Here is an 18,606-nt window from a genome sequence, read left to right as displayed (position 1 = left end):
ACAACTACATTATATTACTTTGAAAATTCCCTCCCATGTTTGAGAGAGAGGAGTATTATGACAATAGTTTAATAATACCCATAATATGTTTATTTAATATCTGCGACCATGGGGTTATAAGGAGCATGTGAGTTGTTGTTTTTTACCTTTTTGTCTGATTTTGATTACATAACTTTTCAAATGTCATTTTATTTGACGTCCTTCTGTTGGTCACACCAAAAAACAATGTGCCATACAGTTCCGGTGCTGTAGAAACTCTCTCGCTGTCTCGTTTTAAACCCAGGGCCCGGGGGTGAAGCTGTGGACGGCCACATCCTGGCATTTAGTAATTGCTACATGCTTCTTTTCCTCAGATTACAGACCAGTCTGCCAGAAGAAGACTGAGCCTTATTCCTGGAGCCAAACTAGCCCCTTGTTAAAGCCACAGACCTGCTTCTTTCTGTTTTCATACGCTGCGTTTGGTTTAAGACACCAAGCACCACATTGTTGTTGCTCTCAATAACATGGGTTTATTGGGTATGAGGACATACGAGATATGTACTTTAGCATCCATGACCTTGTCGAAATTTAAGAAATTCTTCCTGGTTGATGACAGTTTGAGGGAATACCAGTTGAATAGCTGGGAGACCAAGATTATTTTTTGAAGGCCGTAGTGCAACGTGTGATTAGCTTGAAAAATGTCTCCGTGCTTTGACAGGACCACCGCTGATCTATTCATCTCCTGTTCCCTCCTTTCTGTTCTGCTCAGGTTTCCTGGGAGCGACGGCGGCCCACTGCCTCTCCAACTCTGCTGCACCAAACGCTGTCCTCAACAGCTTAAATTCCTCCATGAGCCCTCTGCAGACCCCGAGCCCGAGCACCCCCACACCCACCGCATCCCTCTGGCCCAGCTCACTCACCAGCACCCAAGGTTTGTTTATTGGCCAATGTATTTTGTTTGTACTGGCGTGTGGTTCTCTAATATCCCAGTCAACATATGCATGTTTCAAGAAAAACAAAACTCATAATAATATTTTTTTGAATACATCTTACTTGAAGTACCGGACTGAGGGGTAAATTCACAAAGAAGCGATTCCGGCCGCTGATTTCACCAACAGTTGTGCATCATTTGCAACGATTCATAAACAATATTGCTCTAATAATATTTCAGTTAAACCGAGGCTGTAAAGTTTTGCAGATGAGTTCAATTTGCCCTTTTTCTGCATCTGATTGCAATTATCCGTGTGGCAAAGTAAGAATGTGCTTGAGGCCAATGCGTCGGTTGTGAGGGGGGAGTCAGCCAGAGCCAGAGGACCATTGTTATCCTGCTGGCCTTTAAGAGGTTTTTTGAGACATTTTTTGAGTTGATGAAATACCGACAGCGATCCTACCGCAGCAGAAACAATACGTGCGTTTCCCTATCAAGAGAGACGATGTGCGCATTTACGCACGAGGAACTGCAACGTAACTTCATTGTTTATTTCAATCTTGTCATCATGCATTTTCAAAAATGACATGTAGGAGAGCTTTATTCATTTATTTTGCATGACACAACTGTCATTGCATCCTGTAACTGCAATGCAGTCGCTGCATCCCAAAATATATGAGTTTGAGCGGCTATCCCTTCTGTCTTCAATTACTGTATGCGACTGTTATTGTGATGAGGCTCAGTGGCCAAATCTATATTACCTCATTTAAATATGTGCAAATGGCACAGGAGCATATAGACACTATTTGCTTTGCAGTGCACTTAGGAGTGAATTTGACCCTTTGGGGGTGCTTTCAGAAGTACACAGTCTTATTTGCACAGGTTTAGCGGCTGCAAAAGGTGCTTAATCCTTTTGTTTATTCGCCCTGATTGTCTTATATTCTAAGGTTTTGTATAAATAGGTAGATGGATTAACAAATTGACAGAAACCTACAGGTCTCAAGGAAAGTTGTACACGTATCCCTTATGAGCTACTAAAAGTTTAAAATTGTTAACGCTACGTTCTTCACCACTTGTGTTTTCAGGCTTCTCATCTCAGCTGATGCTGCACCCCGCCGCCCAGGCCACATTGAGTAGCATCCTGCTGTCAAGTGTTCAGGGTTACACACAGAGTACACCGTCCCCTCCGCCTGGCCTCGCTCCCATAGATAAACAGCCCAACGGCGTCCCCGACTGCAACAAGGGCCCCTGCACTCTCAATGGACATGTCAAGGTCGGCCCAGTAATGCACCATGTGCTGCATTATTTTGAGTTCACTTTGACTTTTCTGTTTATTAAATGTGTCTTTTCTGTATTTTTCTCCATGTGTGCATGCATAGCATCCTGGCTCAGTCTATGGGAGGATAGGGACTGCATCACTTGCAGAAACAGTTTTGAGCCCAGCCCCGTGTGACTCGGTCCAGGAGGCCAGTGGACACAATCCTTCAGAACCGCTGTCCAGCAAGTCCAGCCCAGATGAAGGTATTCCTCTTCTGGAGAGAAACTCAACCAGCCTACAACTATATGTAGCATTTTTCCATGTCTAAACTACAGTAATTGCTCTTGAGTTTTATAACAAAAAGCAACTTGATTTGTTTCAGAGCATTTTCAGGAAAAAAGGAGTGTTCTGAGGGCAAATCATACTTCTTCTGCCCACAGAGTCTTAAAGGATTTTGGATAATTTGCCCCTGTGGCAAAGGGCCACGAGCAGCCTGAAATTTATCACCAAGAAACACGTAAAACATGTCAGTGTATGCAAACGTCCAGTGTAGTTTACACACAACCCCGTCCGCATCTGTTTTGAGTGTTTTCACAGACTATATTAGGCCCTAAATAATGCAGAGTCTCGTGAAAGCACATGCATTTTTTAGTTTAACTGCTAATTACCACCCATCCAAAATATCAAGCCTATCTTTTACTTTCAACTCTTTTCTTTGGACATTACGGAAATTATAGTCAATATTTTTGGTAAAATATTACTTTCAACTCACATAAGAAGTTCGTTAAAGTCTACTTATATTGGGAGTCTTGCCCTCTTGTCGGTCAGTTATGGTAATGGCAAAGTCTTGTGATTTATGTGATTTATTTTTTTAGCCTTGGATAGGCACATTTGCTGCTGCTGGACCCCGCAGACATAACATAAATGTCCAATTTAAGCTTTTCCACTTGAAATTTATGTAACCCTTAAACCCACTTTGAGAAGAATGCCTTGAATGAAATTATTTCTATTTCTCTGTACTGTCCTCCTAACCTCACACTCCCTCTGACTATGTTTACTAGTTGGAACGGAGACAGATTAACTGCTGGGTCTCCTCGTGGTTCAGAAAGGCCCTCGTTTCCTCCGTGCCTTACGCTCGCGGTTTTCCCCCTCGAACTTTCACTCTCACGCGTCTCGTTTTTCCCCCTGCTGTTTTCTGAGCTGGTCCTCCCCCAATCCGGTGCGTCCCGGTAAGGTTTCCTCTCCCTCCCTTACCTCCTCCTGTGTCCCAGAATGTGTTTGGACTGGCTCGCCCAGCCCGACTCTGTGGAATGAGTGTGTGCAGGGGGATTGTTCAAACATTAAACCCCAGAGAGATTCATTAGATTGACTGACATCATATTGTTTTTACGCTATACGGCACACCATGTACATTCAGCATAAACTCACACACACACACATCCTGTTACACAGAGCAGGTTCCTGTCAGGCTGAAAGTGGAGTAGCTGGAGGGAAAGCCACTGTAATTACAGCTGCTGTGTTTTTAATTAACCCAGGATCCAACTGAGACTTGTCACACTTAAACGCATGCACACATACATACATATGCCCACCAAGTTACTTCTTTTACACTGATTGACCAGTCACTGCATGACCTGCATTGAAAAATGACATGAAACATGAAGTGTTTCAGCAGTGATTCTCATGAATTTGTGTATTTTCTATATAGAAGACAGAGGACTGCTGTAAACTCTTGAGTTTCCACATATGGACCGATTTTAACTAGAAAGTAAATAAAAAAAGATAATCAAATTTATGTTTTTGTATGGTCCCTTCAGGTTCCGACACGTTTGTGGAAGTGGGCATGCCCAGAAGCCCCTCGCACTCGGCCAATGGAAGTGAGCTGAAACAGATGCTGGCTTCATGTAAGACGTCATCGGGGAAGCGACAGGCTTTGGAGCTACTGCAGGGCACCAAGAACTCCCATCTACAGTATGTCTGAATCTACAGCTCGTGTTGCTACTGTTTAGCATGTCATAGCAAACACATTTTATTTTTAAAAATAGATTTTAACACACAAAGTGAAGGAGATGGTTATTTTGTCCCATATTGACTGTGTTACACACACTTACTCTGGACAGCATGGGTATTAGAATAATCAACTGTATCTTAATAAAAAACGAGTACGAGCTGGGAACGTGAACAGCCTTCGCGATAATATGAGGAGGCGAAGAGATTAAGGACTAGAATTTCTTTCCACTCCATGATAATAACATTTCTGTGTAATCCCAACAGCTCCGACTGTCTTCTCTCGGACGCTGAGTCCAGCTCGTCAGACAGCCCTGTGGCCGATAAGAGGGCGCCCGGCAGCGAGCGGGCGGCTGAGAGGGCAGCGCAGCAGAACGAGAGGGAGCGAATCAGACTGGTACCACAAAGCACCTTCGCCAACATCCAGGTACACACACGCACAGAAAAAACTACACAGTTTTTGGGGTTATTCTTAAATTATAAAGGAATAAAACGGTCTTCTGTCTTTTCAGGCATTCGACTATGAACAGAAGAAGCTGTTGGCAACCAAAGGTAAGTTGTTATGTTTGTCTGATCAAATAATTTGATGTCATTAGTGCCTGAATGTGCCTTGCTTGAATACAGACTGCCACATAATCTAAAGGTCACAATAGTTATGTGTTCCCTGAAAAACTTCATCCTCGCAAATGTGTATCCCTGTGGATGGACATTCATAATCTTAAACTACATTGATTCTTTTTTGGATCCATAATTGTTCAAACGCACAAAATGTAGTTAAGAATAGAAGGCTTGCAACGATACCAACAATGTGAAATATGTGCGATAATAAAAAAATACTGCAAAATTCAGCTGCTTAGGTGCTTAAACAAGTAGATATATTACAACCAGTGAGGAAAAACATCAAACTTTAAATCTATTTAATGGGAGCTTGGACAACATTTAACAGATAAAATAAATATACAGACAAGATTTTAGATGTTTACAAGAAATATCATTTTGCGTCATCTCTGTAAAAGTGCATCACTGTACGTCTGTATTCACACAGCTATGTTAAAGAAGCCTGTGGTGACTGAGGTGCGGACTCCTACCAACACCTGGAGTGGTCTGGGCTTCTCAAAGTCCATGCCAGCTGAGACCATCAAGGAGCTGCGGAGAGCCAATCACGTTTCATACAAGCCCAGCATGAGCACCACCTACGAGGTCAGACATACAGTGGCCATAGTTGTCGTCTTGGATAATTAACTTTACTCTCTTTATGTGTTTATTATAGAAGATAATAAATAATTGTCTCACCATGGACATTGTAGGTAGATGTTTCTGTTCCTTTATATCCAGATGCTGTGTCAGAACTCTTTGTTAAATGTTTGGATTGTCTTTGTTTCTCTGCTTTCTGTCTCAGGACTCCCCGCTGTCCCTGTCTCGATCCAACAGCAGAGAAGGCATCGGGAACGGCAGTGACTCTGACAACTGGCGAGACAGGAACGGCATCGGTAACGGCCTGCCGTGTCACGCCGAGTTCCCCTCCGTTGTCGGCAGCCCAAAGAGGAAGCAGAACAAATCTGGTCAGTTGGACATGTTTTTGTCAAACCGAGCACCGATGCATTTTAAGCATTGCATTGGCAAGCTATGCGAGGACAATGACAATTTGCCAGTACATCACTTGTTAGAGAGATGCTCCTCTGCAAAGAGTAACACAATATGTAATTACTTTTTTGGCTGTATTCTCATCAAACTAAATTTGTAGCACATTATTTTCTGACTTTGTCTACATTTGTTGACCAATTAAAAATGTTATGACTTTATTTTAAATATTCTTCATCTCTTTCTGTGACGTAACGTCTGTGACAGCTGAAATGTGAATGAATTATTGCTCCTTTTTTGCTTTCTTCAAAATGATCGTTGTGTGTTGTTGTTTTTGTTCAATCCTATGATGGACAGCTGCAGAGCATTACCTCAGCAGCAGCAACTACATGGACTGCATCTCCTCGATAACCGGCAGCAACGGCTGCAGTCTGAACTCGTCTCTGAAAGGCTCAGACCTGCCTGAGCTGTTCAGCACACTGGGCTTAGGGAAGTACACAGACGTCTTCCAACAACAAGAGGTAGCGCTCACTGTGAACACTCTTCTCCTAGTTATGTTTTAAACAGTGTTTGGAAGGCCCCCTTTTGAAATGTAATTGGTTCAAGATTTCTAGATTCCCTGTTAAAATGTTATAAGTAATGTAAATATGTTTATTACTTCATCAAAGTTATGTGACATTTTACATTTTATTTCTTTTTCATTACGTTTATAACAAATGTTTGAGGCTGGGCAAAAAAACGGAAAAGTCTCAAAAACAAACTTAAACCAGGAAGTGTAAACCTTGTTCTATTCGACATACAAGCTTCTTAACGAAATTGTAATCACCTACATTTTGTTTAGTAACTGTAATTTAACTACATATCAGTTACATGTTGCTAGTTACTCCCCTACACTGAGCTGAAAACGGGCATTGACATTTTCCAAAATAGCAAAGAAATTCCACTTGTTGTCATAACTGATCCTTTTAGCACCACTATGAGATTCACATGTGTGGTTTTGAATGAATAGCACATGTGTGGTAACTTTTTGCTGCTCAAACATACGGGTTGGAGGAGGGCATGTACAGTAGTTCATTGGAAAATGTTATAATGCAAAAGCTCTTCAAGTAAATAATGTTTCATTATAGTATTTTTAGTCATGGGTGACAATTTTAACACTTGTAGAAGTTGCTGAATTGTGGTAATAGTGGCGTTAAACGGATTTGTTGCTGATTCCAGATTGACCTCCAGACATTCCTGACTCTAACAGACCAGGACCTGAAGGAACTGGGCATCACCACCTTTGGAGCCCGCAGGAAAATGCTGCTCGCCATCTCAGGTACAGATGAAGAAGAGCATATTTTTTCTCCACGTTTTGTCTTTCATGTCCTTCCTCTTCCCGGTCTTTCTCTGCAATCAACTGTCTGGCAAAACCGACATTGACCAATAAGACATGACAATAGAGAAGCTACAGTAAAGATATCCCTGCCAACTACCACCTCAGTCTCAAGTTGGTTCTTTGCTGTGCTGATAATCCCTGATACCAGCTGGAGCCTCGTCCTGACAGCTCCCGCTGAAGGCAGTTCACACAAATTGGCTAATGTGTTTCATTAATGTTTCCTATTTTCTCTGTTGCTGCCACAAGCCTGAGTGGAGCCCAGCTGTGCAGAGGGCACAGAGTGAACTCCAACTGACAAGAGGTCATCAACACTGCCAACCACTGGCTTTGAAAGCTATAGGTGGCCCTTATTATTGGCAGAGTAGTAGAGAAGTACAAGAGAGTGAAGTTGCAACTCATTATTTCTTGCAATGATACTTGAAAACATGTTCCAGTAATGTGCACCGGCAGGAGCCAATGGGATTAAGGCACATTCTTCTCACATGAGTGTGTTGGTTTTTCGCCAGTTGCTCCAGCTGCCTCCCTGATGCTGATGTAGCATCTGTCGTGTTTTTTGCACTGGATGTAATGTGAATGTCGCACTTCATTACCGATGTCATTTTTTGGACGTTGTAATAGCTGGAGCTGTTAGGCTGCATATGTTAATCATGCTCATGAGCTTCCTGTCATGGATATTCAGTAAAAGTTCAGAAAACCTCAGACCAGAGACGGGGCTGGCGGTAAGAGCAACGAGGGGAAACGGCGAGGCCGGTGCTGATTTTTAAGAAAGCGGAGCGATCCAAAGCCAGAATTGGTTTTATTGCGCGACGCCTCAGCCAAGTGAAGGTCAACTTTCATCTCCACTGACGGACTCTAGGGCTCCAACCCAGGAACATGCTCGTCTCTGTCCGTCTCTCTGTCTCTCTGTATTTTTGTATAGAATGTGAGGCTAGGCAATCCAGGTTCAGGCTTCCTGCCGGTCTGCCAGCAAAAAGAGCTGCTGGAGCGAGCTGCCTGTCTCCAGTAATCAAACTGAAGGTTTATGCTGGCAGCGACAGAACGTGGTTATCATATGAATAACTCGGAGATGCCATGACGTGACATTTTTTTTATGAAAGCATTTTGTCCAAGCTGCTGTGTGAAACCCAGATGGGTACAAAGAGGGCTTGTGTTGGTCTGAGCAAACCTGTAGTGATCTGAATCCAATTTGCTTGTCATTGATGATCAATGGAGGCTAAATAGAAACGTTATGGGGGGAGACACCCAAGGTGCATAGGGTAAAAGATTTAACTAATAAATATCACCACGAAGGATCCCCAGTTTATTACTTGCATCAAGACAATTGCTTTTTGTATTTGTATTGAAAGTTTGGTATACATTTTGAGAAAACGTCCTTTTAAAGATGTGTACTGTAAATTCCATACATTTTACTCTTATTTTGACTTAACAGTTAAATAGAGTACTAGTCTGAAAGAAGACATGTTATGGAAGCAAAATAACCCTAAATTTCAAAATGACCCAGCGCATGAAAAACAATGTTTTTTGCCTGTGGCGTCTACTTTCTCTTTTGTCGTCTGTGTTTCTTGACTGAGATTTACTTCGCCTCCCAAAGCAACACTAGAAGGAGCTGACTCACCTTTGCTTCTGTTGATGTTCTGTGGCACTTTTGTTTCAACACAGAACTAAACAAGAACCAGAGGAAACTATTTGAGCCACCCATCAGGTCCTCTTTCCTGGAAGGGGGAGCGAGCGGCCGCCTCTCCCGTCAGTTTCACGCAGACATAGCCAGCGTCAGTGGGCGATGGTAGGTGCCTCCCAGACCTCCGGCCATCATGGAAACCAGCCTCCACAGTGTCATTCTGTGACTCAGCAGCCCTGCTTTAAGCTGAATGAAGACTGTTCAAATGTTGTTGTTGCCATATAGTATAAATATATATATATATATATTAAAAAAGCCATAGTTTTACCTGAAGTGCCAACAAGAAAGAAGGGATTTCTCCGAAACATGCGGTTCAGTGTTCACTCCTCATAGAGCCATTGAGTCTATCTGGAGCATTTATATATGAAGGTTTGTTGTTATGGTTCTGATGAAGGGTACTGTCCAGTATTTCTGTCCAATTTTCATTCAAGGGAACAGGCAGAATGATTAGTACAATCATTTTACACATTGATACGACCTGCATTTGTATTATGCTGTTGTATCAGTGACATGCACTTTAATAGTACTAGACTTTTGCCTGTGAGAGCCTAATTCATTAGATTAGAATAACTATGCTTTTTTTTTTTTTTTTTTTTTTTTATTGACTAAAAGCACAGATGCATTTTGTACCAAACCAAATGTAAGCACTTACCAGTGAGTTTAGGGCGCCACCAAATGAAGTGCAAAATGTGTCAGCGCGTCAAAAGTGGTGACTTATTCAACTTTAAGATTTACCAAAGGAAAGTATCCATGTGGCCTTTGACCTTTGGCTGCCTCAAGTGTTTTGATTGGTGGACATTCCTCCGAGGTCAGTGTTTGTGTCCAACCGTAGTCTGTTTGTATGCGTGTTTAGTAGACAAACAAAAAAAAAATCTAATATTTTGTACTCGCTATGCATTATGATTTTATTTTTTATTTTTTATTACCATTTTAGGGGAATGGGTGGGATGTTTAACGGTAATCAGTTTACATTTGTATTTTTGTATACATTCATGAATGAGTTTCTATGATTTTTGTAATTAGATTATTAGTATATTTTCCTTTTTTTTTCCCTGCCTTTTTAATCTGTGGAGCCGTAATGTGGCTGTGCCATGAGACAGTAGCAGAGACGTGAGGCAGTGAGGCAAAGCTTTAAAGGCCTCTCTCTGATTGTGTCAACAGGCATTTTTCTATGGTTCTCCTTCTGTTTGTTTATAGTACATGCTCTTTTGTCTCATCTGTTATTTGTCAGTGTTGGCCTCCCCGTGGCCCCTTCTGTGTGCCGGAAATCTCACAAAGTACTCCTCCTTGTATCCAGACCTCGAGTTGCTATGATAGAACTGTGTGCCATTTTTTTGTCTTCCTATTAACTGGCTGATCCATTTAGAGCAAGGAAGGACCTAACGGAGCAAGGCCGTGCCTTTCTGTAGAGAAAAGTGCCAATGTACATAGCTAGTTTTTCAAAAGGGGAGATATTTCGCTAAGAACACAAATATTTTGGTCTGACATTACTCTCCAGTAGGGCGGTGCAACACACAAAGAACCAGTATATTCACAGCCAAATTGGTCTCATGTGAGAATATCTTCAAGAGATAAAAAAGAAAAAAAACCAAAGTCATCAGAAGGACTGTGAGATTTAAATGATGAAAACAAATACAAAATCTGGAATTTTCTGGTATCAGTCGTGCAATCTAATATCCAGGAAACCTGGTTAAGCAGAGTTTAATGAAGTAACGGGATTATGCATGCAGCAGCAGTGTTTATCATCAAAGCTCGCGTTTGTTCCGGACTCCTGTATTATGTTCGGTCATGTAATATAATCTGTTAGGTATGTAGAGGATGCTTTTGAGAAATTGTCACGGTCGAGTGCTTGAACATTTACCTCGCCAAATTTTACTACGAAAGCAAGTAACCGCAGTCCTCACATGGTCTCACACAGAGAGACGTCACTAATTTGTCACTCCTCTTCGATTCGCAATGATTCCCTTTTAAGGCGATTTGTTGTTTATCATGTTCACATTTAACCACTTTCCAACCTCCCTCGCATCTGATTTGAGCCATCCTCAATGTGGTTGTCCAGTAAATAACACTATACTAAATGATCATCTGACACGGTGGCCGACGCCAACCAGGTAATTGTCTTTTATCCCCTTGGAAGTCTTGAGGAAAAGACACGAAGAGGGAGAACGCTAATCTAGAAAGGGATTCTTTAACCCAGAGAGGAAACCCGGGGCCGCTTCGCCCTCACTCATCATGGTACTACATTGAAACTGTTGAGCACTGATTCTCCCAGTGCTGTGACTCGTGTTCTTGCCTTGCAGACATTTGTTTTCATCCCTTGCCTCGTTCGGATGCGTTTGCTCGGAGGGCAGTAGAGGTTCTTGTCTTATCAAGTGAATGTTTAAATAATATCGATGCATGTTATTGCAGATGTGTTACGGATCAGTGAAGGGACTCAAGTCAAAACGTTTACCGCCAGCTTGTCTAGTCTTTTGCCCTCTGATAGAGTAGATTCACAATTATGTCTTTAATTTGTTGTATTAGTAATATTGTTCCCAAAGGGATTTATTTGAAGGAGTCTTTGTACTGCAATTAAATGGTACATTTATAATAAATGTAAACCACTAAGAATAATACAAACTTTTGTACAACTTTTTCATCTTATGCAACCATTGTTTTTGTGTGAGAAAGGTACAACTCTGCACAAAGTTCCAGAGAAGAATTTGTGTATAAACATTGCCATGTGGCCAAAGCTCTGTTCAGTGTGGCATCTGTTGATGCTATTGTTGTTCTAATTGTATTGTAGTGCAGATATAAACAGGACATTTTGGAGGAACTGTCAAGCAGGCAAAAAAACATGTGTTCAAATATTATGACGGTAATAAATTTATGCAAACAAAGTCCCTTTTTTTTTTTTTTTGGTTTTCTTTTCTGCATAACACAAGAATGTACAGATCTAATCGTCTTTAAGGCAGGAGGATGATGGTCGCTCTAAGCCATCAGGAAATCCAGGCTTTCGGTGTCCGTGTAGAGTAGATAAGCACAGAAAGTATTAAAATCGCTTCCGCCAGAGTTTTAATATATATTCTATATATTATAATATAATACATATATAAATGTTATACCCATACAGAATGAGGCTTATAAATATTTAGTCACATACTACATTCACTTGTGTTTGAAAGCCCTGCAGCTATAACGGTAATCAAAAACACATACTGTACGCTGCAGGTTGAGAAACAACCCCGTCCCATGCCGTGTGGTTACGGTGCCATGCATGCCAACATGAGGCCTAATCCGCATAGCCAGGATCCGCTTAATCCAACAGAATGAATCTGCTGCGACTAATGGAGATTCTGACGGAGACAATATATAGTGTAATGCTCGAGAACAATTTCATTTTAAGCTCAGTCTGAAGTCTGGCTCTTAATTTACTGCCCATCTGCCCTGTCCACCAGGCTCTTGGACCATTAAAGAAGTGGAATTTATATGCAAGATGTTATAAAATGTCTTTCTTTTCTTGTTGGATTCAGTTTCAAATAGAAGAAAAAGGTTTTCCTCTTTTTTTTCATTATTTCTTATCCAGGTTATATAATCTAGTTCTAGTTCCTGATGAATTGTTGGGTGAACAGTTCAGATTTGAAAACCGTCTGTCTTGAGTGAGGTCACAAACTGCACTGTCGCCTGGCTGTGCCACATTTACGTTGAGCCCCGACATTGTCTCTTATTTAATATAAGCGGAGCAGCAAAATTGGAGAATGAGACCATCGACTGCAAAGAATAGACCACCACTTGGACTAATGCATTGTTTTCCTCCTAAATTCTTTCCATAGGCAGTGTAAATGAAAACCACAAGGGGGCAGTGTTGCCCCTTAAAATCACTCACTTCTCTAATGAAACATGGACAATGGTTACCCAGCAACAGATTATTACATGTTTAGAGATTATTAAATAACACTAAAGACTACTGGTGGTTTATTTTGTATGCCCAAAAAGTGGGTATCTGAATTTTGTTTTTGAAATAGACTTTACACACAGAAAGCTGTATTTTGCCTGAGGTAAGGAGGGTGATTCAATTTTCCATATTATTCATGTTCATATTTACTGCTCCAAACTTCTTCCACAGGCTTCTCTGTTTATGGCGGCAAATTCATGTTCCAATAGTGAATAGAGAGAGAGAGGGAGAGCCTCTCATCCAACGCAGATGAGCCCTTAACAGAAACAGCTTTTTCTGTGGCAGCTTATGTCTCACTCACTCGCTCATCCTCTGTTATTGTTTTCCATAAAGAAAACAGAACGCCTCCATGTTAATACCACAACACTGAAGGATGTAAATACTGGTATCCTGCGGTGCTCAGGGGTCATGTGGATATTGACAAAACATTCATTACTGTCAATTACTGCCAATTCCTCATATGATAAAAAGATCTGAGCTGTATTGTGATCTCTTTTTTTTGCCTTACTGAGAAACCTAAAGTAGAGCTAGCTTCCACAGGAATAAATACACTTGTATTTTACCAGCAATCCCACACGCTTCAAGCATAATGGCTTTAGAGAAAAGCTTTTAAATCACGAATATCAAAGCCTCTACGCCTCACTTTGTGCGATTATGCTTACAGCACAGCTGGCAATCATTCTCAGTGCCGGGCATGGCTAATTTGAATTTCATGTTCTATTGTGAGAGACGGACAGAGTGAAAGACGGCTAAATTGCAGAGAAAAGAAGCTATGGGCTGTTCTATGACTAACCAACCATGCATTTATTCTGCATCCTGGCAGCCTCCCCAGTCCACAGCATCACATATTGTTCTCATGAGCAGCTTGCCTTTGCAGGAAAGGTGTAAATGAGAGGAGCTGTGACTTGGTTGCTACCTCACCATTCCTGGCTCTTATCCAACAGACAATATGCTCACAGTGGCTGTCTGGCTCATTGTGTCTACCTGTTTTTTCTTCTCCTTCATGCAAAACAACACAAATCTCGCATTGACAGATTATTGTTTGCATATCTGCAGCTCTTAGTGCATTCAGTAGCATTATTTCAGTAGGAGATTGTGCAGTAATAATGCATTTAGTGTAGTGTAGGCTACATTGTGTTTTTCTCAATAAGCCAGAACATTAGTGTTTTTTTTGGTTTGATGTAATGAAAATGTTGGTCGAGCTCCAAATAAAGCTCAATCTTGGTTCAATCATGAATCCTACTTTTCATATCTTAATATATATCAATTGCTTATGGTTTTTCTTTTCCCCACATCCAACTAAATCAGCAGACTGATTAACCTCTTCACCTCTTCTAGAGGAGAAGCCCCACCTGCAGGAGGCAGGACGAAAATGGGGTTTCAGTGGTCCAGAGTAATGTAGAAAATAACATAATCCTGGATTAAAGCATGACATAACACATCTTCGGTTGTTGATGTTATAATTAGTATACATTCTAAGTGGCTGATATAATAATAGGCCTATTTCTCAGATTCACGAGCGGGAACCGGATGTAGGGAAACGCTACTTCCGGTTGTCCGCGCGGGCTCGTGGTCGGAACGATCAACGAACGAGAAGCAGGCCCTTAACTAGCGCGTGTTTTAGTTCAAATTAAAGTAACGAAACAACCGTATTTGTCCTTTTCACAGCTTTCCCAACGACAACATTTTAAAAAACATGTATTTTGTGCACAATAAGAGACGAGGTGACAGGATTTACCATGAAGACAGGCAGTAATATTACGTCTGTGTGCCTTGCTCTTCAGGGAGAATTAAATACTTGTCCACTTAGAGTCCCCATCGCAAACATTTTAAAGTGCAGGCTGCCGCTTCCAGGCCAGACTGAAACAGCTGAACGTAGTTAGTTGAGATGTGGATGAAGCGGCTGGTGATCAAATGGAGTGAGATGATGTGTCTGTGCAGCTGCAGGAGAGCAATTAGCGCCTCCGTCTCCAGGTGAGTGTCGCATTCACATGTCGCCCACACATTTGTCAAGGTAACGTTGCTATTAAATTGATAACAGAGAAAGGGGAAATGCATGCGTTAAATTCAAGGAGTGAATTTGCTGTTGATGCTAACGTTATGTTCGTAAATTATCCAGGCAGTAAAGTTACGTAAACTACGCATCTAACGTAAACGTGTCAAGCATCGGCTGAGGAAGGTAATGGGAAACATGAGTTAACTTACATTGTTGAGGGACCGATCCTCCGTTTAGGAGGAAACTTTCAAATTTGTGAAACTTTTATTCAATTTACATCTAAGCACTATACTTGACTGGTCAACCCTGGACTAGATTATGCCAATTTATTTGTAAGGTGACTGTAACGTTTCGTTTCCAGTTTTTAATACTTGCATATGTGTATTTAACTTATGAAATAAATGTAAGAAGAGATCAACTGAACCACTGAAGCCAGGCCTCCTGGAGTTCTGATTGGCTTTTTTTTTTTGTTTGTTGATCTGAATTAAGGATTTAAAGTGATGTTCGAACTACTGATGGAGGAAGTATTGAGATATTTTACTGTATAAAAATACTCTAATTTTGAATACATGACTTTTACTTGAATCAGTGTAAGTATTAGCATCTACATAATACTTAAGTACGAAATGTAGAAGTACTCATGCAGAGTGACCTGTATCAAAACACTATATATTACATCATTGGATTACAATTGATGCATTCATTTGTTCAGCTCTTTAATGTGATCTGGTAAAGGTGGAGCTCGATTGAATTACTTTATATTCTGCTGGGTAGCATAATCTATACTAATACATCATGATCTATTAGTTGATGTTATTTCTTATTAATAATCTGAACCTGCAAAGTTCTCAAATAAATGTAGTGAAATAAAAAGTAGAATATTTCCGTCTGAGATGTAGTAGAGTAGAAGTAGCAGAAAATGGAAATACTCACGTAAAGTACACGTCAAAATTTGTTGCTGAACACCACTAGTTTTGACTGGTTTAAAATTGATGGATTATCGTTTAAGTAACGAACCAAATGTGTATGATCTGACTGTAAGATTTATAATGTTGAACTTCCATCTCTAAAATATATTTATATTCATATGGAGAGATTGCCTTTCATTGCCAGTAAATATCACCATATAAAATATGGTGATCAATGAAAAGGATGTTAAATACAAAGTACTTTGTGGTCGTTGTGTGTTATCATGCGTTGCTCTGCTCACATTAAATATTATATTTTTGCGCCACATCTCATTTTTCTTTATTACGCCGCTCTTTCTCCTCTTGTCCAATGCATTGTGGGATACTTTGAGTTCACTCTATAGGGTCTAATAATTTTAACGATACATTTGGACAGCACTACAAAATGGCAAAGTCACTATATAGTAAGTAGTGAGTGATTTCAGACACAGCCCAGGTCCACACATTCTGTTAATCTCAGTTCTCAGGTGCATTGGACAGTTATAAATGTTATAACTCTTATATAGCACCTTTACTTAAACTGTCCTTAGACCTCAAATGTATTTTACATTTTAAGTGTAATTTATTAACACAAAAGGCTAATGTTTTTTGTGCTTTTTCATTTATTTAATTGGGGGTGCTTGATGAGGCACCTGGGGAAAATACACAGTTCTTAATTACCAGGCTCCTCTGTGACTATTAAGTAACAGAAATAGCCTTTCCTCCGAAAACTCCAGCAAACACAGCATCAGTTTTAACTTCAGTAATGAATTAGAGGCTTAAGGTTACATTTCAAAATATGACTGAATGTGGTCATTCTTGGCATAAAAAAAAAATCAAGTTAATGATGCATCTCTTGTCTTTTACACACACAAAAACGGTAAACGAGAAGAAGTAGCAGCAGACTACCGGGGATACAGCAATGAGGACAGCAGCAGTTCCAGTGAAGGACAAGAGGATCATCAGTCATAACTTAAGTAACAACCGCAGCCTTTGACAGGACACCGATGAAGATGCAGCAGCTCATCACAAAGTAACTGAGGCAACAATAACTAATAACACTTAAAACTGGCATTTATGTTGTCATGCTTCTGTGCTGGCAACAGCTGTGGCCTTAGGTAAATGTTTTCAGGTTGTCTGCATATCCATTCATGTGGTCCATTCTTGTGAGGGCGATGTCTCAGGAACACCTTGAGCGAATTTCTTCAAATTGATTGGTTGGCGGAGGCCTGCAAGGCGGGGTTGGCAATCATTTTTAGTCTTTCCTTAGTTTAACTTGATCCTTAACAAACTCGGTGTGTGATGCAGCTCCAGTGTCTGTCACATCAGCTCATTTGACCTCAACCAAGACATAGGGAGGGTCGCCACCATGCCGTCTGGACTGGATCCAAGGTGTGGAGCATCGGAGTGGATGATTTCCACATGCAAAACAATTTAAATGGAAGGTCTCTGCATACCGTCAACTGAACCAGTGGCTGGAGTTCCACTCCTCTCTTATTTCTTTGGTCTGCAGGGCACTCTTAATAACCCTGGCAGAGAGCATTTGTCGAGTGGATTCTGATTTCACTTGAGCTGCCTCACAAAACTTGAGGGCTGTAATGCATGCTGCTAACCCAGAGTGGGCTTTTGGATTAATCCTGCGTTCCCTCTTCATTAATCGATGACATTTCAGATGACACTCCACATATGCAAGCGTTCAGTCCAGCTAGTAACTACATTTTATTTTGGAAGTGTGTATTGTGGGAGAGGTAGTGAGGGGGATTTTGGAGCATTTGGATGGGGAAGTACATTCTTGGGCAGCACAGCTGGACACCGATAGGACAGTAGTGAAATGTTTACAGCAGCCATTCCATCAACAAATCTTTGCAATAAGAGGTTGTGGTCGAAGGGAAATGAGGAATGCTGCACCAACACAATCGCAGCAGTGTCATGCCACGTGCACACCACACATGCACCACAACATACATGCAAACCCGTCGTTTGCAATTGTCTGGTTTTGCATCTGTCCAAAGTAGTTGTTGCCCCACCATTTTTTCCCACCTAAAACGCCACTCGGCTAAATGTCCTCTAACAATCAGATTGTACCTCTGGTAACGAATTGTCTCGTTGCTGTCACAATGTAAAGCTTAACCCCTTTGGGCTGCTGTCATTTCAGTGTCTGACTGATGTGACTATCCTCCACCTCTAGTTTCCATTAGAGCCAGACCCGGAGAGTGTCCCAGCTCCGAGTCCATCCATGAGACCCGCCGGTGTCCAAGACCATGTCCATGAGGAATAAATGGTAAAAACGTCTCATATATGTGACATCTCTTCAAGGAATAGTTCAGCATTTTGGGGAAATGCGCTTATTTGCTTTGTTGCCAAGAGATGGCTGTGAAGATGAATTCTTAGATTAAAACGTTATTGTCTGTATGATAACTATGAAGTGAGAACCAGAAGCCAGTGAGCGTAGCTTAGCATAAAAGACTGGAAAAATAGGAACACAGCTAGCCTTCTGTCAAATTTGTTTAATCTGTACAAAACCTGACGCGTAAACAACAAGATGTGGTTTTATTGACCAGGCAACCAGCAGAGACTTCAGGATGTGTTTGTTCCCAGAAAAGAAGTAGTTCAGCACATAACAAAACATTTTGTACCTTTTTAAATAAACAAGATATTGAGTGTTGGTGGGCTTCAGAGTTGCTGGTAGGTGGATTTTGTTACCTTCAGACAGAGCCAGGCTTGCTCTTTGCGCTAGCTAAATATTTATCTTGCAAACAGACAAAGCGAATAAGCATATTTCCCAAATGTGAAAACTATTCCTTTTGGCCTTTCCTATATTGTGCTTCTTCCTATCAGTTAAATTGATTTATTAATAACATCCCAGCTTTGAATTAGTCTCTCCTGATTAAACGTGTGGGCTTGTTGTTGCATGTTGGCG

The 18,606-nt window shown here is 41.0% G+C and overlaps 1 protein-coding gene across 1 annotated transcript in view; it reads left to right on the top strand.

Annotated features, from left to right (window-relative positions):
* The window catches only part of bicc1a (BicC family RNA binding protein 1a), a gene marked incomplete at its 3' end in the record, with an annotated part of 52,570 nt that extends 43,652 nt beyond the window's left edge, over positions 1–8,918 (top strand). Inside the window, exons 11-21 of the mRNA XM_079169361.1 lie at positions 749–910; positions 1,993–2,180; positions 2,287–2,428; positions 3,983–4,136; positions 4,440–4,599; positions 4,685–4,724; positions 5,218–5,372; positions 5,572–5,734; positions 6,111–6,274; positions 6,972–7,071; positions 8,791–8,918. Coding sequence (XP_079025487.1) covers positions 749–910; positions 1,993–2,180; positions 2,287–2,428; positions 3,983–4,136; positions 4,440–4,599; positions 4,685–4,724; positions 5,218–5,372; positions 5,572–5,734; positions 6,111–6,274; positions 6,972–7,071; positions 8,791–8,918 — 1,556 coding nt within the window. The remainder of the gene's footprint in view (positions 1–748; positions 911–1,992; positions 2,181–2,286; positions 2,429–3,982; positions 4,137–4,439; positions 4,600–4,684; positions 4,725–5,217; positions 5,373–5,571; positions 5,735–6,110; positions 6,275–6,971; positions 7,072–8,790) is intronic.
* Positions 8,919–18,606: the final 9,688 nt, after the last annotated feature.

Source organism: Pholis gunnellus, assembly GCF_910591455.1.
Source record: "Pholis gunnellus genome assembly, chromosome: 11".
Lineage (NCBI taxonomy): Eukaryota > Metazoa > Chordata > Actinopteri > Perciformes > Pholidae > Pholis > Pholis gunnellus.
This window is presented reverse-complemented; position numbering and strand designations above follow the sequence as displayed.